Source organism: Rhinolophus sinicus, chromosome 5 (genome assembly GCF_057876585.1).
Source record: "Rhinolophus sinicus isolate RSI-liver-muscle chromosome 5, RSI-T2T, whole genome shotgun sequence".
NCBI classification, from domain to species: domain Eukaryota; kingdom Metazoa; phylum Chordata; class Mammalia; order Chiroptera; family Rhinolophidae; genus Rhinolophus; species Rhinolophus sinicus.
The window spans coordinates 104,495,287-104,521,881 of NC_142505.1; the positions used below are offsets into that span (position 1 = coordinate 104,495,287).

Below are 26,595 nucleotides of genomic sequence, written 5' to 3' on the forward strand. Positions count from 1 at the left end.
TGAGTATGTGAAAGACGACCACATCTACATCTTAGAAAGGGTGAAATTAAGGCAGGCGGATACCTGTCCAAGGCCGCTGAGACAGTTAGTGGTCGAGTCAGCATTTGAACCCAGGCATCTGGCTGCAAAGCCTGTGTAGCCATCCTGCTCTCTGTCCCTGGAGCCACAGGACAGTGGGGAGGACACGTGCAAGCTCAGTGTTTCTCAGCAAAGTAGAGGGTGGGCGTGTGAAGCGGATAGGGTAGGAGCAAGGAAGCCAGCTTTCCTCACAGAAGGAGCAGAAATGCAGCTTGTACCTTGGTTATGGAGTCGCCCAGCGTGAGGGCCTTACTCCCACAGACAGGACTGAGCAGCAGAAACTCCCTCCAGCTCCAGCGGGGCACTGATCAGAGAAACTTCCCCGGAAAGGCTGGGACAGTCCCGGGGCTCTCCCAGAGATACAGGGCCGAGCAAGTCCACGCCTTCTTTTAGGATGCATTCATACTAAATGGAAGGAGGGGTCAAAGTCTAACACGACTAGACATTAATAAACTTACACTTATTGCCCATCTACTGGGAACTTCACACGCATTCCTTCATTTAAGCCTCACAACAACTCCACGAGGTAGGGAAGGCTCCCTGAGGCAAAGTGACGTATCCAAGTTCACACGGGCGCACGTGGCAGGGTTGGCTGAACATGGGTCGGCTGTCTCCCTGCCTGCTCTGCCAGGCAAGAACAGGGCATTTCCCCAGGATCTATCTCTCAGGGCAGCCAGATGTCTCCTTGCCCACCCTGCCCCCTTCATTCCTGCTCGCCCCAAACAGACAGTAGGGTCAACATCCTAACCCCAGGGAGCAGGCTCGCCCAGGCGGTCAGGTTGCTGTTGGAAATTCCTTCGAGAAGAGCACGGTGTGAGGGAAGCAGACAGACGGACATGTAAAGGGTCATATTCACAGACAGACAGATGATGGCCAGGAGGAAACCACATGCCTCACGTCCCAGGTCCTCTGACTGGAGTGGGACACACAGGCAGATGCAGTCAGGACTGTGTCTCACAGGCCCTCAGGGGCTGGGGGGCCCTTCACGACAGCTGCTACAGGGCAGCCCATCTGGAAGAGCTCTTTTTGCTGAATGCATAAGCCCTCTGACGACCCCCGGGGCTGTACCCCGGTGAGAGATACGCAGGAGAACAGGGTCCCCTTCACAGAGGATGAGTCAGGACTCCTAGAGGAACCCACTCGGCTTCCCAGGGTGATAAAGGAGGGGGGCAGCCGGCGCTGGGAAGGTGGGCGACCAACATTCCTCAGAGGGAGAGACCATGAGTCTCTCGAGTGTTGAAGAACAGACCCAAACACCTACCACAGCCCCGTAGCAAGAAGAGGGGCTCCCCGAGCTCCAGAGGCTTGGGTGAAAGCCCAGAACGTGGCCCCGTAAGACTGAAGGAGGCCCCAGATTGCCGTGGGTGTGCGGCACCTGACCCGCTTCTCATAGTTTCCCAGGAATCCAACAAAAGGCTCACACAGCCATTTGGGAGGCGCCAGTTGGCAGCTGTCTCTGACCCGAGGCCATTCACGAATTCCCGCTCGGTCACAGTCCCCCAGATGACCTGGGGTGTTGGCCGCTGACAAGAGTCTTTCACCCAAAGACAGGTCTGTGTTTCCCTGGAGACAAAGAAACCTGAGTCACCTGACTTCCCCGGGTGTTCTCTTGGCAGGCTCCTCCGAATAAACAAAGCTGTTAGATCTGAAGAATGGGGGCCATAGCCTGCTGTGCTGGACGCTCCCCCAGAAACAGAGGTCCTCTCCCTGCCCCAGCGAGCACCTTAGCAAGAGAGAGCCTGCCAGTGCAGGCCTCCTGGTTCTCCTGACTGCCTGGCCAGCCCATGTCCACACCTGGGACCCTTCATCTACTCAGAACACCTCTCCTGCTTGCCTTCTGTCTGATTCGGGCCCACTGCACAGGGTTCCTGCCCCCGCTCCCCTGCCCGCTTTACGCTCTGGACACACCACCACAGGAAAGCTCCAGGAGGTCTTTTGAAACCGAGTCCAAGGGCCATGTGAGTAACTGGGCTTCCTTCTCTACCCGGGGAGCCCAGTACAGAACCCCTCACGTCCATCAGCTACCAGCGCTGTGACTTTGGAGAAGATATAGACTTCCCTGGGCTACAGCTTCCTCATCTGTAAAATGGGGAAGCCAATACTCAGATCACAGGCTTGTTATGGACAGACAAAAGAGGCAAAGCCATAGAGACAGAAGGCGGAGCAGTGGTTGCCAGGTGCCAAAGGGAGGGAGCGGTGGGGAGGGGCTGCTTAATGCGTCTGGGGTTTCTGTTTGGGGTGACGAAAATAATCTGGAACTAGATAGTGGCGACGATTGCACAACCTTGTGAATGAACTGCATGCCACTGAATTGTGTACTTTTAAATGGGGGTTGCAGTGGTAAATTATATGCGATGTGTACTTTACCATAATAAAAAAGAAAACACGGTACTTGTGAGATTAAATGAAATGAAAGTGGCAGGAATGTTGACCGCACGTCCTGGTGTTCTGTTCCTCCACAGATTTTAATTTCCTTCCTTCCTTCCTTCAGACCTTCGCACTGAATTGTGTACACCATGCTCTCCCATATCTACCCAGGGCAGGTGCCTTTCTCTTTAGGTGTCTGCTCTGAGATGCTAACGGGAGGAAGCCACGTATTTTGCACATAGCAAAGCCTTTCCCATTGGCCAATAGGAGAGAGTGTCCGATTCTATCACCTCCCTTCCCACTCCCGCTGATGACCCCGTTTGCCTGTTTTGCCAGCCTGGTCTAGCACCGCTGTACCCCAGGACTGAGTCTGCTGGAGGCGGGTAACGGCCTCTTTGCTACCGAGGCTGAGAACTTCCCTCAGTATCTCCCCTCCTCACTGTCTCCACAAAAGCTGTCATCCTGAAAAACTACAATTGATCATTGCTGGATTGGGAAGCAGTTTTCCAGGGGTCCCTCATGTTTCTTGCTTTGCTTGAACCCAGTTTTGCCATTAGTTCTCTCAACCTTGCCTGAGAGTCAGGCTGACAGGAACAGTGATGACGCGTATGACAGTCAGTGAACTGGGTGCCGCGATCACAAGAGACTGTGAAAAGTGGACGCCACGTGGACACAGTTTCGCACGGTTCCTTTGCCACTGGGAGGGCATCAGCCTCGTAGCAGGGGAAGGCTTCAATCTATTAGGGAGATACACATCCAACAACGAGAACCTATGGATAATCCAGACTAAGTGACAGCTGAATAAAGTCCTGCTTACATGCACGATGGTGGATGAAGGAATGCAAAAACCAAAGCACAGGGTTTGCTACGCAGCTCAGAGGCACCCAGCAGCTGTCTTGGGCTTCCCAGAGCCCCGTTCATTTAATTTACGGCCACTGTTTACCCGTGTTAGTTTCTCTGATTCAAGAGCAGACTGGCCATGTTACAAGGGCATCAAGATGGCAAAAGTCTGGTACTGAGGGGTCATTTTTGCAGAAGCAGAATGGACTTCACCCACATGGGCACAATCGTTACAGATTTTATTGCTGCTGACTTTGCATAAAAGTCAGCTAGGGCATTTTAAATTCAGATGGTTAGCTGCTACTATTGAGAAGATTCAGTTTTCTTAAGTAATCAAAGACCTGGTGAAGACAACCTAAACCACATCAAACTGTTTTGAGAAAACACAGAATCTTTGCTTTCTAGGCAGACAACTTGTTACAATATCCTATCAGGGGCAGACCATAGTACAAGAAAACCTTGTCTTTTAACAGAGAAAGAATCAAGCACTAATTTTGCATCGGCTTACTTTTGATATTTAAATTCACTTATTAAATTCATTCCTATCTTATTCAGTTTGACCACACATAAAATTTCCTTTCCTAAGATTTCTTTTTATAAATTGTCTACAACTTTCTTTGTCCCTTTCAGTTTGTCTCTGGTTCTTTTACCCATTCAGAAATAATCAGGACAAAATTACTTTCATTTCCAGCTGGGATTGCAGGTTGGTGAGGTATCCAGATTGTCAGACAGTATTTCCCGTGAAGTGCAGCTGTCAGGTAGCCTTGCCGCCCCCCCCCCGCCCCCCCCCCGCCCCCATGTCCTCCCAGGCCAGAAGAAAATCCAGAGGCTTTGTCTGTCCCCTGATTCACTTGAACTCGGTGCCTTTGTAACATCCCCGCCTCCCCAACTGAAGGGACATGTGAGGTCCGTAAGCAGCTAACTTGGAGTCCTAAGACCTGGGTTCCAGTTCATACTGGCTCTATTGTCAGTATGAACAGTGACTCTGGGCACAGCTTACAAGTCTGCAAAATGAGAATCAAGGAATAAATCCTTTTTGCTTCACAGGATTATAATGTGGCTCAAATCACACAAGACACAGGCACCTGAAAAGGCTCTGAAAACTGCAAAGCAGTACTCAATGTACAGCAGTATTATGACGTATTGATAGCCTGTGTGCACAGCCATCAGGCACGGGCCGGGGGGGTGAGGCATACTTACTCACGCTGGCCTTTGTTTTTCTGGGACATTCTAGGAGGGTGTGTGGCCATGTGGTGTAGGAGGTAGACACCGGAATGAGTAACCTGTGGGCAGTATGTCTGCATAGCTGAACACCACTGACCTCAGGTGTCCTGAGACTAGAGGTCACAACTGGAAACTAGGTGGCCTGGATGGTGCAAAGGCTGCTCGGGGTTCTGGAGCCAAGGGAAAGGCTGCTTGAGATCTCTGGAGAAGACCCTGTCTTCCCCGGAAACTCCCCACTCTGGGCATTTCTTCGGTTGACCTGAAATAAATGTAAGAAGCTGGCACTAGATTGAAGTATTGTTTGAAGCTAGGAGATAAGAGCCCATATCATACCTGCTTTAGTAACTTGAGGTCTGGCTTCTCTGACTCCCAGGTATAATCAGTCTATTAACACAATCAGCCTACATAGGAGTACAATACAGGCCACTGCGATGGAAGCACTAACAACCTGACTGAGAAGATTAAATACAGGATGGATGGATGATAGGTAGGTAGGTGGGTAGGTAGGTAGGTAGGTACATGATGGATATTACTTAGATGGATGCAGGATTGGATAGATAAGTACAAACATGAGAAGATACTAACATCAGGAGAAAAAGAACAATTTATTGAGCATCTACAATGTGCCAGGTACAATATGCCAGGTAGTTCCAGATATGCTATCACACCCATCATTCCTGAATTCTTCCATCAACTCTGTGAGAAATCATCATCTCTATTTGTCAGACAAGGAAACCGAGGTCTGAAACCTGCCCAAAGCCATCCAGCCAGCCAGGCCTGTGTTATTTCATCTAAATCTCACTGATCCTGAGTCAGAGGACGCCCACCCCCACTCCTCCCTCCAGATCTGAACTGTCTCTGTTATTTTTGAGCCTTGGTTTACTGTGATAACATCTTGGGAATTCTGAGAAAAGCCCCCAACCACTTTCCATTCACAGAGAACCTGAAACCTGCTCCTTAGCCGGTCCTGTTCCAGCCGCCTTCAAGGTTCCCAGGTGAAAGTGAAGCCTCTCAGGAGAAATCAAAGAGCCCTCTCTTTGGGCGCCTCCTCCCTACCAGCCAGCACAGAAGTGTCTGTGAGGCTGGCGGGGCTCCAGGGCCACACAGAGCCACAGGCATCTATTGGGCATTTTACACGAGGCCCACCCCACCTCCTACCTCCTTTTACTTTCTGCAGCTCCATTTGCTCTCTCGCGTACTTCTCCCTGTCTCCCCACCTTCCCATCTCCAAGAGGGGCGGGGAGGGGGTGTGGGCAGGAGGTGTGGGCAGGAGTTTGGCCATGACCTCAGCAGGGTAAAGAGAAGCCTCCGGGCATCTTGCCACAGCCTCAGTTCTCTTCTGGGCCCCTCCATCGGACTCCCTCCCCAGCTCCCAGCTCTCTCAGGTGCAAAGCTAAGCCCCCAGGGAATTCCTTGTGCCTTCCCATCGGGCTGGAGCCAAGAGTGAGTTTCGGGGCCACTGGCTATGGTGATGGGGAGGCTGGGGCTTAGGGAACATTGTTGAAACACTTCTTTCAGGAGGTTCGACTGGCTGTGGAGGACGGGTGCTCCTAAAGGGACTTTGCCGGGAATTGCAGAATCTTCTCTGTAAGGGAGGGGGAAGGAAGGAGAGATCTAGAAATCGAGCTAAATTTCTCTCTCACCTCTTCCCGCCTCTTCCTGGGTTAGCCTGCTCAGCCTCTATCCTCCATTCATTGACCCCTATGTTGTTTTGAAACTTCCCAGCCTGAAAAGCATGAGTTCCTGAGATCTGCAAGTCTCCTTTTATATAGACGAGGCTCTCTGTTGATCTCCAAAATGCTCTTAAAATGCACATGCAACCAGGAATCAGAATTTTAGAAATGGTAAAGTCCTAGCTTATGGCTGGAGAGCTAGGTACTAGAAGAATGAAGTGGCTTGCCCAAGGTCACACATACTGCTAACTCTTGTTCCATCATGCCGGGAGGAAGGGTGCCTCCAAATTCAGAACCTGAGACTCAGCTTCCAGGCATGATGGGTGGGGTCACGTAGTTTATTTTACTTTTACGGGCCTTTGATCTCAAAGGTCTTTTCTTGCTGCGGTCCGGGAGCATAGCTGACACACAACTCAGAATCAAACCTTTGGCTGCCAACAGTCATAGCAGGAGCTGGGTGATTCCCACAGACACCTAGAATCAGCTCAGAACTCCACCTAGGGGAGGAGCTGCGGGAGGCTCCGCCCACCGTCTGCATAGCCTGTCCCGCAGCTCTCTCTTTCCCACTGAGAGAGTCACTCCATCAGAGAGTGGCTGTGTGCTGGCATCCAAGAGGTAGGGGCTGAGGATGGGGAAAATCTCAGGGACTCAGAAGACCATGTCCTGCCTGAAAACCCGGCCTGAAGGCCCAAAGGACCTGCCCTAACAGAGCCCCGGCAGCTGCCTGGTAAGGGAACTGGTGGGCCCTCCTGGCGCTTGGAGGGAGGAGATCCAGAAACAAGCCTGCCGGGACTGAGGGAAGGGGGCAGGGCCTGGAATTTGCTGAGCACCTACTTTGTATCAGGTCCATGTTGCCTGAAGAACTGCTGATTACCATCCCACGTTACAGTGACGAAAACTAAACCTCAGGGAGAAGCAATACAATCTCAGAGCAAGTGGCAGAACCAAGATTAGAGCTCCTTCTGTCTGATGCTAGAGCCACAGGTGTTGTCTCTGCCACCAGGGCCACACAGCAACGTCACCTTCTGTGATTTTCTTAAGGAGGACCCACGGAAATAATGTCTCTCCTCACCTCCCCCTAATTTGGGCTCCATTCCTGCTTCTCAGCGAATGATTCCATCCATGCTGAAGTGGCTGGTGGCAGGGGACTGTGCCTGACTCGAAAGGAGAGGCCTGGGGTTCACAGTATTTGTGTAATGGAGGTCCTGGGGACAGAAGTGGAATTACCTCCGCTTCTCAGAGCTAGTCCGTCGGACAGGCAGGTGACCCTGAAGTCCTGTGTTGAACCCCGCCCTTCCCTTGGTGAGGGCAGTCTGAGTACCCTCAACATGACGCTGCCGTCAGCTCAGCCCCGGGGTGGCAGCAGGGGGCTGTATTAAAAAGAGCTCGTGCTTTGGGTTCTGAGTCAGTGGGGTCACTGAAGTCCCCACAAAAGACACGGAACGGGGAGGAGAATGGAAACTCATGTTACTGAATACTTTCTATTCTTATCTGTCAGGTGGGAAAACTGAGGCCCTGAGAAGTGAAACGACTCAGGTGTGTCTGAATCCAAGTTCAAGGTCATTCATTCACAGGAGGAGCTCGCATAACCTTTGGAAAAGTGAATGGCGGGATGGAGGGCCTGGGAGCCACTCCACAGACCCTCTTCACGTGGTGCTGGGGACCAGGGGATGGACAGGGCCTGGGGAGAGGGACTAAAGGGAGAAGGTTTCAATATGGTCATTGGTGGATTGATAATGGTTTTTCTAGAGCTGCTGTTTTTGATGAGTGAGAAGGAAAGTGCTGAGGTAGAGAGAGAACATGACGGAGAGCAGAATTCTAGGAGCTCGCGTAAGTGCAGAGGTCCATTCCTGGTTTTGTAACAGCAGAAAATGTGGACATAACTTAGTTTTCATAAATAGGACATGTGCTCTGTAAATGTTGGCACACTGATCTCATGAAATACCTTGCAGCCATTAGAAAGAATGAGGCCGATCTATGGGAACTGACATGGGACGGTGACCCTGCCATTGGGAGGGAGTGTGCGTCTTGGTGCAGTGATTAAAGGTGATGGGGTCCACTTGTCCAGATTCAATGCCGTCCCTCACCTCCTAAGTAACCTGGGGACTGTTTCTTATCCTCTCTAAGCCTCAGCTTTTTCATTTGTGAAAGGAAGAGAACGGTAATAATTACTTCAAAGAGTTGTAAGGATTCCAGGGGTTCTTAGCACAGGGCAAGCATGCATTAAATTCGTTTAAAAATGTTTGCTATTATTATTAAGCAAAAAAAGTAAATAGCAAAAAAAAGTCCGTGCAATTACCCCACTTTTCATTTTCAATGTTTTTCTTCATGCAAAGATACATGTGTATATAAATACACGTGTGTGTGCATAAATAAAACTGTTGACAGTGCTTATCTTGGAGGCATGAGACTAGAGAGGAGAGATGAGGGGGGACTTACCTTTTTTTTAATAGACTATTTTTTAAGAGAAGTTTTAGGTTCACTGCAATACTGAGCCCCCCACACAAGCCCAGCCTTCCTCACTTATCAACATTTGTTAAATCGATGCAAGTACATTGACACACCCTTGAAATTTATACTTTTCCCTTTACACATTTCTATCTTGTTTTCATTTCTACAATGAGCGTGTATTTTTTGCAAGTAAAATAGTGTTAGTTAGGTAATGACTGAATCACACCCAAAGCCCCAGAATGACTGGACTCTGGGAAGTGGCCTGGTTCACAGCAGTAACCACCGAGGAGAGAGTCCACCTGGGCTCGCCAGGGAAGGGGACCCGGGTGCCGCCCAAGAGCCCCCTCTGCTGTCACCAGCATGACAGTGATGGGTCCCAGGCTTGCCGGCCTGGCTGCCTGCTGCTCTCTGACAGCAGCTCCCAGCGCTGAGGAGGCCAGGCCCCTGGGCCATCCTGCCTACCCTGATGTCCTTGCCCTGCCGGTGCTCATGCAAAGCCACTGACCGGCTCAGAGCACCCAGGGCGGAGGTCGGGAGAGCAGCCAGTGTCCTCGGCCTGACAAAGGAGGAGAGCACTAGGCAGTGAGGTCGCCAGCCCCGGATTCAGACTTCCCTCCCACTTTCACTAGCATGGTGACCTTTCCACAAACCGGTTTCCTCACTGCCACACAGGCACACCTTGGAGATACTAAGTTTGGGTCCAGACCACCTCAATAAAGGCAGTCTCACAATAAAGCAAGTCAAAATCTTTTTACTGGTGGAGGATCTTGCCTTCGATTTGTAAAAAAAGCCACCTCTATGAAGTGCAGTAATGCGAGGCGGGTAAGAGGAGGTCTGCCTGTGCAGGAATTACCTGGCCCACATCTTGAGGCCATTTCAAGGATCAAGTGGGACCGTCTGCAGGGAAAGTACCTAACTCATTCATTGGCACATTGTCATGCAGGGGCTCAGCTCCTGCTCCCCGCACAAGAACGCAGGATGTGGTGAGGCCACAAAGGAACACCCGCGGAGCCATAGATAGGGGAGTCACACCACTATACTCTCGCTGGCGGCTGGGCTGGAGACACAGGACACAGGAGCCACACAATCCGATCAGCAATCTGCTGTGTGCTTCTCTGCCAGCCACCCAACAACCAACCCCCTAGTGCAGCCACGGCAGTTGTATTGGTGGCGAATGGCTAACTGGTAACAGCTGATGGCCAACTAGTCATAGATGACCATCTACTACCTGAGCCAGCACCTTTCCACGTGAGGCCAAGAGCCTGGAAACTGCTCTTTGGGACTCTGTCCCCACACAGAAGCCATTTCCTGTCTGCATGGCCTGCTCAACAGGTCCAGAGACTCAGATACAAAAGGAAACATCTGGCATGGTCAGGGGGAGTGTATAATTAGGGGTGTCCTTCCTGGCAAAGTTGGGACAAGCACAGGGGAAGGATAGCCTCGGACAGGTGGACCAGCTGCATTTCTGGTCCACCATTCTGGCTGGCAAGCCACTCTCTAAACAAGGTCTCAGCTGTTATTTGGGTTGGATTTAAAATGTAATCCTCTAAAATAAAGTCATTCCGGGATGGCACGCAGGAAGCAGGAGCTATACCAGCGGGTGTGGAAAAATGCTGCCGCTGATGACCCACAGGATGGAGAAGCTGTGCTGAGAGGGGGTGAGCCTTTGGTTGTCTGCCTCCCACCTGCCCCATCTGTTTCCCCAGGTGATTCCTACTTTGGCCTCTCTCTGCACAAGCAGCTTCTCAACATGAGAAACAGTCTCCACTTGACCTTCCTGTGTCTGAGCCTCTTCACTGGAAGGTGAGCTCTGCTACCCCACAGTGGCCTTGGTCTGAACTGCTCTTTGTAGATGCACCTGGTGGTGGTGGTGGGGTAGGTGGGGGGGAGGGGAGGGTGGTGGTGGTGGTGGTGGTGGTGGTGGTGGTGGCAGTGATGGTGGTGGTGGGGGCGGGGCGCTCTTCCTGTTTACCAATGGCAAGACAAAACCTAGTCCACTCCCCTCCCTGACACTCCAGGACAACGCAGCTTTCTGCCATTTATTCTCTCTGGAGAACCCAACCTTCCAAAATGGTCATACATGGACAAACACCTCGTGCTTTTTGGGGATGCACTTGGAGGGCTCCCAGATTACCACAACGTGACAGATGGGTAATATAAAATGCAGTGGGAGAGCGACGTTCATTCAGCAGCTGAAACTCAGGTTTCTCTTAGGGACAGTCACTGCTGATACATGGGCATAACCACACACATGCAAACCTGAGCTCACGTTTGTGCGTACACAGCTTTGTTCACGCAAACGAGCACGCACTGAAACCTGTGTTCCTTTCCAGGGTGTGCAGCCAGGGGAATCGGTTTACCATGGAGGTCAGCAGAAGTGACAAGCTCTCCCTGCCTGGCTTTGAGAATCTCACTGTAGGATATAACAAATTTCTCAGGCCCAATTTTGGAGGTAGGTCATCCTTTTGTGTCCAGGACATCAATTCAAAAGGATAGGTACAGAGGAGGGTTTCCGGAGGTTTTAGCTGACCCCATTTTCTGATCTGCGGCCTGGTAAGGATTGGCAGTGACGGATGAGGACCGCTGCCCATGACTTTTCACTTTACCTTGGAGGGAGCACTTTGCCTCTCCACCTGCAGGATAAAGAAATACTCCTCCTCACTGAGCAGGTACCTGGAGCCTCCTAACCACCTCTCACACACGATCTCCCTCTGCCCCCACTTCCAGTATCATCATGCAGGGAACGTGCCATGTCTCACCAGGACTATTCCACCTGGTCTCCCTGCCTTCAGCCTGCCCCCTCACGGCTAACCTCCACGCTGCCAGCTGGATGAGCTATCTGCCAGGGTCCTTTGCCTGATCAGAATGCCTGCCTGCGTCGCCGCATCGTCACATAGTCCAGGGCCCTTTGCATGGCATACCAGGTCCTTCCCGCCCAGCCTCGATCTATCTCCAGTCTCCTCTCCCCCAGCTCCTCTCCCTGTGCCTTTCCATGAGTGTGCCCCAAATGCTCCCTGACTTCCTTGGCCTCCAGGCCTTTGCTGAGACCATTTATCTGCCAAGAAAGGCTTCTTCCAACTTGACTCCCTGGTGAAAAGCCAATTTTCCTTCACATCTCAGATCAAAGGCTTCCTCCTCTGAGAAGCCTTCCCTGATTCCTCCAGTGCCCGCCCACCCACCCCGGTCCCCTTTCTTCACACTTTATTTTGAACATACCTCCAAATCACAGCCATTACCTAGTGATACTGTCACTGTCACTGGTCTGATGCCTGTCTCAGTTCTAGGCTGCAGCAACTGGGGGAGTCTTGCTTTATTTACCTCACTAAACCCAGCAGCAGCTCAGTGCTTAATATATAGTAAGTTGCCAAATAACGTTGAAAAAATGCAGCAAGGAGGGAGGAAATGAGACCAACCACACACCTCCGCACAGAGTCTCGTCTCTATTTATAAGATGCAAGATTGAACCAAAGTGGTCTCTAATGTTTCATTGCGAGGAGCAGAAAGAGCCTTGGCCTTGAACAAACTTGAGTCTGTCTCCTGGCTCTCCTGCTTGGCAGGCACCTTCGCTTCCCGAGCCTCCGTTTTCCCTTCTGTGACATGGGGACATGTCATCCACCTCAGAGGGAGGACTGAATGAGGTGTCGTGTGTAACCATGAAGCGTGCCACCTGTCACATCACCAGTTGCAGTCTATTTTCATCCATTTTCCTTCCCGCTCTTCCCTTCAGGCGATAAAATCTGGTTAGATTAAGGATTAGTGAGTTAGTCCAGATCCTCTGAGGAGCAGACACTCAGGGGATTATCTGTGTTGGACACTTATTTGAACAATATCTGAGGGAATATGGGGCGGGAAAAGAGGGAAGCTAGAGAGTTATCAGACTGCAGGACAGGCCTGACCCCGGGGGAAGGAGAGAGGGCGGGAAGGAAGGTTGGGTGGAGGTGTCTTCACAGCAGTGCCGTTCTGAGTGTGTTTGGAAAAGCTACCAGGGAGCCCTTGGGCCAAAGTTCCCTTCAGAGGAGTCTCCCATCTCTGCACCTTCAAGGACAGGTCTGCCTTGTATTCCTGATGGCGCTCAGCCACTGGTGGGTACTGGCCTCAGAACCAACGCGGTCGTAGATTTCAGTGCCCAGCAGCTGGGGCCTCAGTCAATTACACCCCGTAGTAAGAGATCTGAGATGTACGTTCATGTCCACACAATTAGGATTTGAGGTCCTTATGTTAAGGGATCTAGGGAGACTTCAATCTCCCCTGGTTTTCCCGGGCCCACCTGACCACTAACAATGAGCACGTGAGTGCACACCCCGGTTAGGTCCACCCATCAATCTCTCTGCCTCCCAAACTCCAAATAGGCCAAGACACTGGCCTTTTCTTGTTCCTTGCTCACTGGTCAACAAGATGTAGGTCCTTCGGCAAGGTGCTCTTTCTGAACCTGGGGTGGGCCCAAGAGGATGTGAGGCCCAGATCCTCCTGGGGTGGAAACAGGGCAAGGGGTCCTCAGTCAAAAAACACAACCCCAAAGCCTTTTATGTGCCTTTTGGCACTTGGCCTTCTAAAGGAGCCTACATTCGCGTGGCAGCCTGGAGCCCCACGGAGGGGCCGTTGTTCTTTGTGATGTCTGTCCACCCAGGTTCTAGAACCCTGAGGTCCTTAAGAGACAAGATGTCCATAGGATTTTTCAGAGACTGGGGTAGACAAAGCACAGGTTTGCAAGCAAGCTCTAGTGAACACTGCCCAGGAACTGGCTTTGACCTCTTTCCTAGGAGAAAGCTGCCCTCTGGTGGCACAGCTTTTATAACTCAAAGGGAAGAGAGCAAGCTCTGGCCCATAAAAACACCAACTGAGGCAAGGGCTGGACTAGACCACCTAGAAACAAACTAAACGAAAAACACAGTGGGGCTGGAGCTCTTGTGTGTTTTCCGTTCTCCACATGCCTCAGGGAGGGCAATAGCAGTGACCCACTGCCCACTGGGTTCCAGGCACTTAAAATAGATCCTTTAACCTTCCCAGCCCAACCTTTGCTGGTAGGCACTAGGAGCTCTATTTTACAGGTGAGAAACTGTAGCACAGAGAGGTTTAGCAATTTGCTCAAGGTCACATAGCTATGAAGTGGCTGACATGGGATCCAAACAATATCACTACAAGTTTCTCCATGCAGCCTTGAGGGGCAGAAAGCCACCTAGCACCACACTCCTTTAGCACCTTCCAGAGTCTGCCCTCAGAGATCTCCCCCTTTTCTACAAGGTATTAATAACAAGTATTAAGTTGATTATTTTTTAATTGCACTGGTTCTAAAACACCATTTCCAAATCCCCACCTATATTCTATGGCTTGGTTTCCTTCAGTTAATTAGGTGACTTTGTCTGATTCCCACTGATGCAACGGTTTTAAGCTTCTTTTAATTCCACCTCTCCTCTTCCTGGTTAATGCATTGTCACAGTCCCCTGAGGCACCCCCACTATTTATCGCAAATGAATGCTATTGCATCTATTAACCTGGTGAGCAAAGTTGTGCCTTTTCCAGAATTAGCTAGGATTATGGAAGACAGGAGGAAAGGAAGGCAAATGCCATTTCCTAAGCGCCTGTTTTTCCGTGACAGACACACCATGCCGGCAGCTTGTACAGATAACTATTTTTGAGCACCTTCTGGATGCCCAGCTGGGCAAGCACTCTATGTACATCCCGTCTTGCCACCACCTTGCAAAGAAGCCATCACACGCCTCATCTCTTTGCCCCTCCCATGACCCTGTGGTATCCTGTGGTATCCCCACTTACGGGAGAGAAAACTGCAGTTATGACAGATTTGGTAACTTTTCCCAGGTCACCGAGCTGGGATCACACATCTTTCTGAATCTTGGGCTTTTCTTCCACATCTCCAATCTAAGGAGGAGGAAGCATCCCCGGCCTGGCCTGGCTTCTGAGAATGGGGGCTCCAAGGCCTTCGTCTCGAGAGCTAAGACTGGAACTCTCGGGGGTTTGGCCCGTCTGCCGAAATTCCAGGACTGAGGCCTTATGTTTGTACACCAGACCAAGGAGGGAAGGTTCTGGAATTCTAAGTAGGTTAGGGTTCCTGAAGAGTAAAGGAAGAGGAGGGAAGTATCAGGAGGTGAGCAAGTTCAACCACGTGCTGTCTTGAATGCCATCTTGTGGTAAATTTACTTCACTGACGGGGAAAAGATATCTGTGCACAAGTTCCCAATCTCCATTACGTCCCTAAATAATTAGTGCCTTGCAAGCGCCATAGGAAAAATCCTGCAGGTATGAAGTAGCAAGCACCACTACGCCCTTTAAAATACACACCAACGAATACAGTGTGGCCTCTCTTCTATATTAGTGTTAAGCTAACTATATATTTGTGCACTGTTTTTCATACAAAAGGGAGGCACACTCTCCACAATTGTTCCTCCTGAGAGGGGGAGGACAGAAATTCAAGGTGTACTTTATATACTTCTAGAGAATTTACAATTTTCCAATAGGCAAGTGTTACTTTTGCAATTTTCTAATTAAAAAAAAATGTGCTAATGTCATGTTGGGAAACCTTCTATTAATGTTTCTACGGAAGTTTTTCTGTTGTATTTTTTTTCTTCAATCTCAGGAGAACCAGTTCAGATAGCCCTGACTCTGGATATTGCAAGTATTTCTAGTATTTCAGAGAGTAACATGGTAAGTGTGGCCCCTTCGTCTCCCACCCCAGGAGCCCCTCTCCTGTGTTTACTGGGGATACACTTTCTACTACTCAAAAACAGAACAGAGACTGACAGCCATCCTGCACTTGAGATGGCAGAAAGTGGGGACCTATCCCAAAACTCAAGACAATGGAAGATTCCTGTAAAAACAGATCTTCTGAGTATCAGGAGGAAAGTGGATTCAGAGGGGAAACGAGGGAGTGGAGTGGGTACATTTGGTGAGGGACTGGGGCAAAGAATGAAAGTGCAGCGGGGAAGCCTGAATATCCCAAGGTCCCTCACAGAGCCAGAGACAAGCTGATGAAAACCGACAATCACGTAATTGTTTTCAACCATCCTCTCACTTAGGAGAACATGTTCCAGACAAGTTGACAGTAAGGGCAGTTTGTGTCCACGGTGGGGGGGCCACTGCTCATTCAGGGTAAATCCCAGACAACCTAAACACTTAGCTCACCAAAACTTTCAACAGTTTGGTGGGGCCTTTGTGGTGGGGGACACGGTAGGCCCTGGTCAGGCTCCTTGGGGGTTCCCCTGAGGTGGTGGGAGTCATCACCTAGAACACATAAGGTGCTTTGTTATCTTATGGCTACAGGCCACTGCCCCATCTTTTGTCACCAGTGTCTACTATGGTGAGTACTCTGGACCTAAGTGGAGGTAGGAGGAAGGCCTGACCCCTTCCGATTTCAGAATCTTTCTCTCCCCATCCCGTTTTACCCGGGGTTCCCTCAGGACTACACAGCCACCATCTACCTCAGACAGCGCTGGACGGACCAGCGGCTGGTGTTTGAAGGTAACAAGAGCGTCACTCTGGATGCCCGCCTCGTGGAGTTCCTCTGGGTGCCGGACACGTACATTGTGGAGTCCAAGAAGTCCTTCCTCCATGAAGTCACGGTGGGAAACAGGCTCATCCGCCTCTTCTCCAACGGCACCGTCCTGTATGCTCTCAGGTGACTGGGCCCCTGCAGCCTCCCGGGGGGACGGGAAACAGCTGGAAGACAAGGCAGAGGGCATCTTACATAGGTCTGACCAGCACTCAGAAACCGTGCTGAGGCCCCACCCTTCCCGTCTCCTGCCTCCTGAGATCCTTGTTCCCACAACAGAAGGGCCCTCTCTCCATTCAGTCTGGCTTAACAAGCATCTACTGAGCGACGGCTCTGAGCCAGGTCCTGACACAGACAGAAGCCGTGGGAAGTCCAGGGTGATAGGAGCCCACGGAGGAGAGTAGGTTCGTGGTTTGGGTGATGTCAGAGGATGCTTTCACAGGTCTCTGAGTTAGTAAGGGAAGACATAAGGGGGACAGCAAGAGCAAACAGAGAGGCCCATACAAGGAACTTTCCTTTCATGGGCTCAGTGGGGTTGGTGTAGCTCCAGAATGCATCTTCACTTGTCTGAGTCGTTTTTACACACGAATCAAAGCACAGTGCCCCGTGGCCTCTGCCACCTGCAGCCAAGGGCTCCCCCTTTGCCTCTTCCCCAAATCCCTGAGGCCGAAAGTTCCTCGCACCCAACTGTTCATCAAGCCACTCCTTGGCCGGAACAGGAAAGGTGCCCCCTAGGTGCTGCATGAGGTCGGACACAGGGAGGCGCCTTGCTGCTTGTGAAAGGGCTGTGCAAGGGCTGTGCAAACCTAAGGTTCCCAGAGGCCTTGGGGAGAAGCCCGGAACCAAATATTCATGGGGCTAATCTTTAATCCCAACTAAGGGGCTGAAGTTATAAAACAAAGACTGAGCTAACCAATAAATGAATTTCTGGATTATTCTTCTGACGCTCTTCAGCTGCACTGAATTCTGCAAAGACCAGCCACAACCCCAAGTCCTCTTCCAAGAAGCCTAACTAGACCTCTCCCTTCAACCCAACTCCAATCAACATTCATGTCCCCCTTCCACACGCTCCCACAACATGAAACTTGCATGTGTGTGTGCATATACGTGTGTCTGTCTGTATTACGGCACATAACACAATCTGTTGTGTACAATGGATGAGGGTAATAGCCTGGCGCTAGAGTCAGACTGGAGATAAGACCCTGCTCTGTGACTTTAGGCAAGTTTTGACTCGCTGAGCCTCAGTTTCCTCAGGATCTAAAGGACAATAATAATATTTCCTACCTCAGAAAGCAGTTACAGAAATTTAAAGACATAATGCACACAAAGCACTGAGCCCAGGGACTGCTCGCAGTAAGCCCTAGGTAAGTAACAGCTGTCGTTAGTCTCTGTCCCCTGAAAGGAGGTGAGTTTCCTATAGGTGGCACCATGCCGTAATCATTTCCACTTTCCCCAAGCACCCAGCTTAATAAATAAAGGTGCCTAATAAAACTGTGTGCCACCGAAGAAAAAGGAAGATAAAGGTCTGCCAATTGAAATCTCCGCTATCAGGGCTTAACTGACGTTTAATCGAATGTCTCTGGGTGTGGGTCCTTAATAGCCACGACGCCTGACCGTAGTGACAGTGATTTCTGTTCTACCTCCTCACGGTTTGTCATGAGGATTCAAATTTAAAACCGGATGAGAAAGCATCTCAAAGAAGCCAATCAGTGATTCTGTTTTGCAATATAGTAAGTTTGCTTCTGAATTAGCAACATTCCAGCTTCCTCCATTCTGGACCCCAGCTTTAATGGCATCTCACAGGGAGTGCTTAGCACAGAAATCCTCAGGAATGCAGGCTCCCAGTCACACGTTCACCGTAGGGGGCAGAGTGAAAGTCTGTTTGGAGGGGCCCTTATAAGGGAAGGCAAGCCTCTGTAGGCATCCTCCTCACGTTTTTCCTTTCTTAGAATCACGACGACGGTTGCCTGTAACATGGACCTGTCTAAATACCCCATGGACACACAGACATGCCAGCTGCAACTGGAAAGCTGTGAGTATATATCCCGCAGCCCCCTGAGATGATTTTCCCGAGTGACTCAGATCTGTGTATTCGTGAAGAGCAGCCTAGACTTCGCGGCCTTTCTTTTCCTGATGTTGATTATGACAGATTCGGCCCTTCTGACTGTATGTCCAGAGAGATTTAGAGACCGCTCAAAGACAAATTTTCCAAATTTTCATTTTTTTGGAGAGGACCATTGTGCATTGGCTCCAAATATTTCCACCTAAGAGTGGACAAGACAGCCAAGGAAATGGCAGTCAATAGGACTAGGAGTTGGACTCAGAATCTGCAAGGGCCTGGAAACCAGAAAGAACGCAGCAGAGATCAGAAATGGCAAACATACAAAGCAATCATTGACATTTACCCCACAACTGCTTCCAACTTCTAAAAGCAATTGCTTGATATATATAACGCTTAACACAGTAATACCAGTAAGCGGGCATCTGAACGGCAATCTGGGGATTTGCTTATAATGAAGAACAAGCATTTACTCTAAGTTGATGTGTGTCAAATGGCATGACTGAACAATAGCGATTGTTCCTTGGTAAACTACTGTGCAATGCCCACCAAACTTGGGGAAGTGGTACCTGTGACAGGTGTCCTGAGAAAGCAGTGCCACCCATAGGAATCCTTAAAGAATCAAGGCACAGCTTACCTAAGGAGGAAAAAGTAGAGCCAAGTGCTGGGGACCAGTGGGCACTTCTCGCATGAGGACACAAGTGGCCACCATTTAAGAAGCACAACCATTATAAGGCAGCAGTCATTTTTTCAGAGGCAGACATTTAATTAAAGACTCAGACGGGCAGATTAATTACCTTATTGATTAAATGCATGCAAAACCTTCTTGAAGCAGTACAGCTGCTGGGGGCAGAATAAAACTTGAGGTTATCAAAATGAGAACTCATTTTCAGCCCCACATGGCAAAAGTAATTGCCCTCCATGTGTAGCTGTTCTCATCTCAAATCCCAGGGGTGAGATTCTCCTGGAAACTTCAGCACACTGCTTGCACAAATACCATCCCCAATGAGCAGAGGAAGCTTTCACTGAATGTTTATTAGCAGTTATTTGGGTACAGAAACCTCAGCAAGCGTTTTGTTTTTTTTCCTGAACGCCTTTTCTACAGAAGAACTGACACCACCACCCCGCAAAGCAGTGTCCAAGCAGGAGGTTGTACGACTCACTCTTTTAGATACTTTTTCTTTCTTTGGCATCCAACACCTATTTGGACAGCTAATTCCAGTAAATGTGGGGGTGCTTCTAAGAGAAAGGCCACAGATAGCTTTGACCTGGGACTCCTCTAAGGAGCTCATGACGACTTCTCCGCCCTTTAAAGGGGAGATAACCGCTGCTGGACAGCGGACACCATAAACTGAGGTTCCCCAAAGGATGAGTCCCAATGCTGCATCCTCTTCCCAGTAGCCTGGGAAAACGTTTAAGATCACAGGTACCGGCACCACTGGGCTTTTCCCGTCACTGGCTGTGTAACTTTGGGTGAGTAGGCCTAACTCCTCTGGACCTCAGCTTCCTCGTCAGTGAAATAGGAAAAATAATAGTATCTGACTCAAGGAGTTGTTTTTTTAAACAGCCTTATTGAGGCAAATTTGCATAACATAAAATGCACCCATTTGAAGTGTACTGGTCAAAGATGTTTGGTAACTGGGCTGAGTTGTGCAGCCGTTGCCGTGTTTTATTGCTAGGACATTCCCATCACCCAAAGAGACCCGTCTGCTCGTTTACAGTCGCTCCCATTGCCACCACCAGCCCCCAGGCAACCGCTAACCTACTTTCTGTTTCTGTGAGTTTGCCTTTTCTGGATATTTCCTATATGTGGGATCGACACAGTATGTGGTCTCTTGCATCTGGTTTCTTTAACGGAAACGTAGTGTTTTTGAGGTCTATCCATGTTGGAGCATGTGTCAGTATTTCATTCCTTTTTATTGCTTTGTTCCTGGATAGTCCATACACAAGATACAAGCTGTACAGTGTCTCTGGCTGGTTTTCACCTTTTAGCTATTGTGAGCACAGCGGCTGTGAACGTTTGTGCACAAGTCTTTTTGTGGACATGATTTGATTTCTCCTGGGCAGGTGTTTAGGAGTGAATGCTGGGTTAAATGGTAAATTATATATGTGTGTATATTATATACTATATATTACATACATATATACTACATATGTATCTCAACAGTAAGATCTATCTCAATTTCAGAAAATGTAAAAAAAAAATGAAGGAAAAAGAAATGTTTACCTTGCAAGTTGGTGAGAACATTGGAGCCATAATGTGTAAAGGACCTGACATAAATGTTTAATAAAAGGCAGCTATTATTGTTATTATCAACTATATTAGTAAAAGTGCTTTGAGATTTATCAAACGCCTATGTTTACAGACATCAATAATGTGGCAGCTGCTGGTGTTTAGGTCTTGTTTTTGCATTTATGCCAATGTGGAAACAGGAACAGAGCGATTATAAAGTTCCCGAGAACGCTGTCAGAGCGGTCAGACGGTCCTGAAAGGCACAGATATGTGTCCAAAACTTATTTAGATAAGGAGGACGGCTTACCATCTACCAGGTCTATACAATGCTTAGCATAGAACCAGCTCTCTACTGAAGGCAAATAGCCCGAACAGGCCATCTCATCCTGAGCGGACACTGCACTTACACTTGAGAAATCATGCAAAGTTTTACATGGGCTCATCCAGGGACTCAGCGCCATCAAAAGAGAGCTCCTGTTGTCTCCGTAGTGTAGCATTTTCCAGAGCAGTTCAATCTGCTACCTTGTTGCACTGACCAGTGCTCTGTTTGACTTGCCAGGGGGTTATGACGGAAACGACGTGCAGTTCAGCTGGCTGAGAGGCAACGACTCTGTGCGTGGCCTGGAAAACCTTCGGCTTGCTCAGTATACCATCCAGCAGTATTTCACCTTAGTCACCAGATCACAACAGGAAACAGGTAACTCGCAGGACAAATTGTACAAAAGCTAAAGAACCGGTTGCATTCTAAGTCAGAAATATCATTTGTTCTCTCCTTTATCCCTTGGGGGCCCAGGAACCCCTTTGCAGGGTGGTGGGGCAACGGTGTCTGGGCTTGGCACTTTCACCTACTCCACACCCAGGACTGAAATGGCCCCAAGAGACTCACAGTCTAGTAGTGAGGTTGATGGCAAGGAAACCAGAAGTTACGATGCTGCAGGAAGACTATGATAGAGAAAGACACAAGAAGAGGATCCCGGTGGGGTCATCAGCACCCCTATAAACCCCACTCTACACAAGAGCATTTTCTTTCGGTGAAACTATAAAGACAGTTCACGATTAACTAGGTGTTGGTGAATAGCAGATGGCTTAATGTGAATATAGCTGAATTAAACACCCCACAGGGAAACCACTCTGCTGAGCAGACATGGTTTCCTATCTCGTTTACCCTATCAGGAAATTATACGCGATTGGTCCTGCAATTTGAGCTTCGGAGGAATGTCCTGTATTTCATTTTGGAAACCTATGTTCCTTCTACTTTCTTGGTGGTGTTATCCTGGGTTTCGTTTTGGATCTCTCTAGATTCTGTTCCTGCAAGGACCTGCATTGGTAAGTAGCAACAGGAGTTTTCTAAGAACTGGGTTATCAGGTCCTTCTGTTTTTCCTTTCCTTCTACCATTGTTTTCATTGATATTCAAAGGGCAATCTCAGGAGTTGGTTTCTTAAGAGATTCTTTTACAGAAAGAGAGACAGAGACACAAAGAGAGATTACTTTAGAAGTAGTGCATTTTTAAACTTATGCTTTACAGTGACAGATAAGGGAGAATTGTGATTAGAGGGGTTATGAAGTTATTTTATAGGCTGAACACCCCCTTTGAATGAGAAGACAGAAGGCAAAACATTCAGAAAACCGTATTGTTCATATCTATGCAAAATGGATAAATTAACCCTCTTCCAGATTTTTCAAAATGAGCTATGTTCCATTTCTGAAGCCTGTTCCCCCCTTGCCAAGTCCTGGATGGAGACAGTCTACCAGGTGATGGTGGAAGGGTCACTGGCCACTGACGTGGGGGCATTGCCAACCTGTTTTCCCAGGAGTTACCACCGTACTGTCAATGACCACACTGATGATTGGGTCCCGTACCTCTCTTCCCAACACCAACTGCTTCATAAAGGCCATCGACGTGTACCTGGGGATCTGCTTTAGCTTCGTGTTTGGGGCCTTACTGGAATACGCGGTTGCCCACTACAGCTCCTTACAGCAGATGGCAGCCAAAGATAGGGTAAGAATTGTGAGTGTCCTGTATATGATTTCCTCACTGTGCTATGTGCTGGTCTGCAGAGATGACCCAGACGTGGTTCCTGCCCCTGCCCCGTGATTCACTTTGCTCCACTGATTCTCATCCTTGTTCGGGGGGAAGCTTCTGGAAGTCATGACACCTTTTGAAAAAGACTGTTCTTTTTGGCAAATACAATGAGATACGAATACACTTAATTTTCCAGCAGAAAATAACTATGTTATCTGTATACAATACAAAGTCAAAACTACAAGAAGAGGCATCCATGAAAACCCCAGTGTCAAACCAAACATGATCAGCTGCTTACAAGTTTCAGATTAATATGTATTTACTAGGCAATTCTTGTGTCGCATTCTTGTTTCCTTAAATTATGGTTTACTGTAAAAGGTATGAAAAAAATCAAAGTATGGTTAACTTCTGGATCCGCATTATTTTTCTGCTAACTGGAAAGCTGCCATTATCTGATTTAGCAGTGAAACACCGGGGTCCAGCTCTCAGAATAATAACAATGATTGTTATCTATTGAGCACGTACACGTGCCAGACACAGGAACAAGCCCTTTGCAAATATTATATTATTTAAAATGCTTATAACAACCCAGCGAGGCTATTTCCATTTTTATAGTTGTGGAATCTGAAGTACAGGAAGGGTAAGTGACTTTTCCCAGGGGACACAGATAGTGAAGAGGTGGAGCTGGGATTTGAACCCCAATCTGCTTGGCTCCAAAGTCCAGCACTTCTCTGTTACTCCCACTTGGGGTGGGCAGTGGGCTATGCTCATAATTATTGTTCTCTGTAGGCCCATGGGATTCTTTGGAAGCCTGATTTGACAGACTTTGGCATATGAAAGTTCATGCTAACAAACAAAAAAAAAAAGCAAAAAAAAAAAAAAAAAAAAAAGATAAGGATCTAATACAGAAGAGGTACCCACCTTCAGCAAAGTGCCAATACTGCAGAGGGTCTAATGTGAGAAAATGAGGGATCAAAAGATCCCAAAGACCTTTTCCCTTGTGTTTGACTGTTGGGAACAATGTTTCACACAGTTGTACCACCCAAGTACCAAAGACAAATGATCATAGGTGCCAGCCAAAGAAAATATGGATTTCATTTATTTTATGCCCTGTAGGTTTCCTTAAGGGGACAACAGTTCATTACCAAAAAAAAAATAAAAAAAAATAAATAAAATCTGGATTTGGTACATTGGCAAAAAGGGAATTAGAGAATTTCTGAGATCCTTTACTGAAGACACCAGAAACCTTATTTTGCCATGTGTGTAATAGTAGCTTCACAAAAGAGTACTTGCTGTGTGCCAAACGACTGATCAACATCCCCTCAAATAGGTACCATTATTATTATGATTTTAATGTTTAGTATCCTGCCACTCAGAGAGGTGAGGTAACTCATCCAAAACTCCACATCTAGTAAGTGGTTTGGCCAAGGATCCAAATTACACTCTCTCTGACTTCACTATGCTCCCCACATCTTATGTCACCCCAGCCATGTTGGAAAATGCCAACTCCCTGGAATTTCAGGGAGTATCACTATATCTGTGCAGCAAAGACCTGGAGACACTGCTGATTTCTATTATCTTTCAGTCAATTACTCCCTCCTCCCTTGAATACATTGGAATTCATCACATACCTGCTCAATGCTTTACATCATTTATACCATTTAATCTTCCCATCAGTCTCATGAGGTAGGTATTAACATCATCACTGTTTTGCAGATAAGGAAGTCAAGTTTTAAAGGGATTAGGTGACTAAAATTTCACAACAGTGAGACAGAATGGGATTTGAACCCAGGTCAGCTAACTTCAAAGCCTGAGAAGTAGCATTTAGCACACAGCTCTGCTTATCTAATCTGTGCAATGGTTGTTCTTCCCATTATGCAAGCTGATGACCTAGGGACCGTGCCTAGCAGCAGCTTAACAGGACTGCCAAGTCTGGCTTAGTGGCCAGTTTCTGAGTCTCTCCATTAAACCTATTTACTCAATACTTGGGCCTCAGAATATATAAATACCCACTTATTCATTTTGTGGAGTCAAGTCTTTCAACTAACTGCGCTGTCTATGAACTAGGGGATGCCGAAGGACGTGGAGGAAGTCAACATAACTAACATCATCAACAGCTCCATCTCCAGCTTGAAACGGAAGATCAGCTTTGCTACCATTGAAATTTCTGGGGATAACGTTGACTACAGCAACTTGACTATGAAAACCAGTGACAAGTTCAAGTTTGTCTTTCGAGATAAGATGGGCAGGATTGTGGATTATTTCACAATCCAAAACCCCAGTAATGTTGATCGATATTCCAAGCTCCTATTTCCTTTGATTTTTATGTTAGCCAATGTATTCTACTGGGCGTACTACATGTATTTTTAAGAGTATGTAGAATTGTTTGCATGCCATAGGTCTTCAACAAAACAAGGGAATGATGGAAATTCCCAAGTGCGCACCCTAACCCAATGACGTTACAAATGACTAAAGTAACAATGTAGCGTTTTTCCTCAAAGGATGGACCCCCAACCATTATTTAAGCCGTATAGAAGTCCTAGCATTACAGAGTCTTGTAGTAGAAACATTAATCCATTCCTTTTTTATCTTTACAAAAGACATCCCCATGGAGCCTGATTACAAACCTACTCAGGGTTGGCTGAATGCTCAGTGGCTCCCCGGTCTGCATTTACCTCGTATAAAAGAAGAGAAAGAGGCCATTACATGTATTGAGTAACCCTCGCGTATCAGGGGTTATTTCTAAATTAATCATACATGCTATTTATTAAATCTCTGCAGTGCTTACAAAATGCATTGTTGCCTATTTAGGGAGTAACATTTTCTAATTTTTGTTTTTGATTAAAATGACATGTGGGCCTAAGTCCATTCACTGGAAGTCGCTGTACTAACTCAATACCAAGATGAGTTTTCATACAGTACTTAATACCACAGCAGAACTGTTCCCAAATTCCAATAAGTCATACCATTGAAAAGGCAAACGTAAGTGAAGAAAATTTTAGTGGCTCCATAATCTCAGTTTGGATTCTCCAAACTGGAAGGGCTCTGGGCTTTAATTCCCCATTTTACATGCCTGATCTTTTTGGTATTACACTCACGCCAATCCTAAACAGTGCTGAAGCCCTTTCCCCATATCAGGGAATGAAACGGAAGATTGTTTTCTTGTTTTACTTATTCTAGGAGTCTCGATATGGACGGTTGCCACTAAGACTTGCAGCATTGAGTCCGTTTCTATCTGCCACTCTTTCCCAGCAGCAGACCCCCTGCATCCTTCCAAGAGGAGCTTTTCTCTCTATGCTCTAATGACCAGGAATGATGCTTAGTAGATAACGAGCTACATTTCCCAGGAACCAGTGGCTCAGCACTGGTAAGCTTGGCCACGCTCATGTCCCTGACCTTCCAAGCTGGACTGCTTTGAGTGGCTTATCCTGCACATGCAGGAGAACGTTGGCCCTCTGTCCCGAACTTTCTGACTTAACAGTGGGGCTTGAATCAGAACCTACACTGAGGCTGCAGGTCAACTGTCTTGTCCAAGTCCAGCCACTCTCACCCTAAAATAAGAAGCACAAACGTGCATCTCTCCTCGCTCCTTGACCAAGCTCGGCCAACAGCACCGTAAGAGGTGATACGTGTGATGGTGCCATGATAAAGGCTTCCAGTTCTGCCTCAACCACTTAAAGAATCTTGCCGTCTCTAATTCTTTCGCTTCCTTTTCTAATAAATGTATGTCTTTAAGCTTCCTTCCAGAAATAAACCAGGGCTTTGTAAGATCGTCTTTCCTCTATCACCTCCTGTACCACAGGCTCTCATTCTTTTTCCCATTATGATACTTCTCACAATTCAGTTTCTATAGGTGTGATCACTTCCGCCTTCAACAAAATGTTTCTTATGGGAATGGAGGGATTACACGAAGTGGAATGTGGTTGTATGGTTCAAGTATATTTGTGATTTTAAAAAATAGGTTTAAAAGAAAATATCTTCTCTGAAACCCCCTTCGAGCATTATATAAAGAAAACTGTAAATCTATGAAACTGTGAAATAAATATAGCATATTAGCTACCCACCAAATCAAGTGGTCGTCTATAGAATGAGTATTGTAAGATTCCATTTGGAAAAGGAATACATTATAGAACAAACTCAGT

General features: G+C 48.0%; 1 protein-coding gene across 3 annotated transcripts; it reads left to right on the top strand.

The window, feature by feature from the left end:
- Positions 1-5,844: 5,844 nt before the first annotated feature.
- Positions 5,845-26,525, top strand: GABRP (gamma-aminobutyric acid type A receptor subunit pi). Of its 3 annotated transcripts, none has more exons than XM_074313888.2 (10): positions 5,845-5,952; positions 10,340-10,436; positions 10,967-11,085; positions 15,226-15,293; positions 16,046-16,263; positions 18,087-18,169; positions 20,989-21,126; positions 21,603-21,755; positions 22,242-22,438; positions 24,521-24,961. In XM_074313888.2, exons 2-10 carry the CDS (start codon positions 10,384-10,386, stop codon positions 24,821-24,823), a joined length of 1,332 nt encoding a protein of 443 aa, XP_074169989.1. In that variant the 5' UTR covers positions 5,845-5,952; positions 10,340-10,383; the 3' UTR covers positions 24,824-24,961. The 3 variants fall into 3 exon arrangements, with proteins under 3 accessions (XP_074169989.1, XP_019596667.2, XP_074169988.1); XM_019741108.3 differs by lacking the exon at positions 5,845-5,952 and adding an exon at positions 6,748-6,909 and having other exon boundaries at positions 22,242-22,429; positions 24,521-26,525; XM_074313887.2 differs by lacking the exon at positions 5,845-5,952 and adding an exon at positions 6,772-6,909.
- Positions 26,526-26,595: the final 70 nt, after the last annotated feature.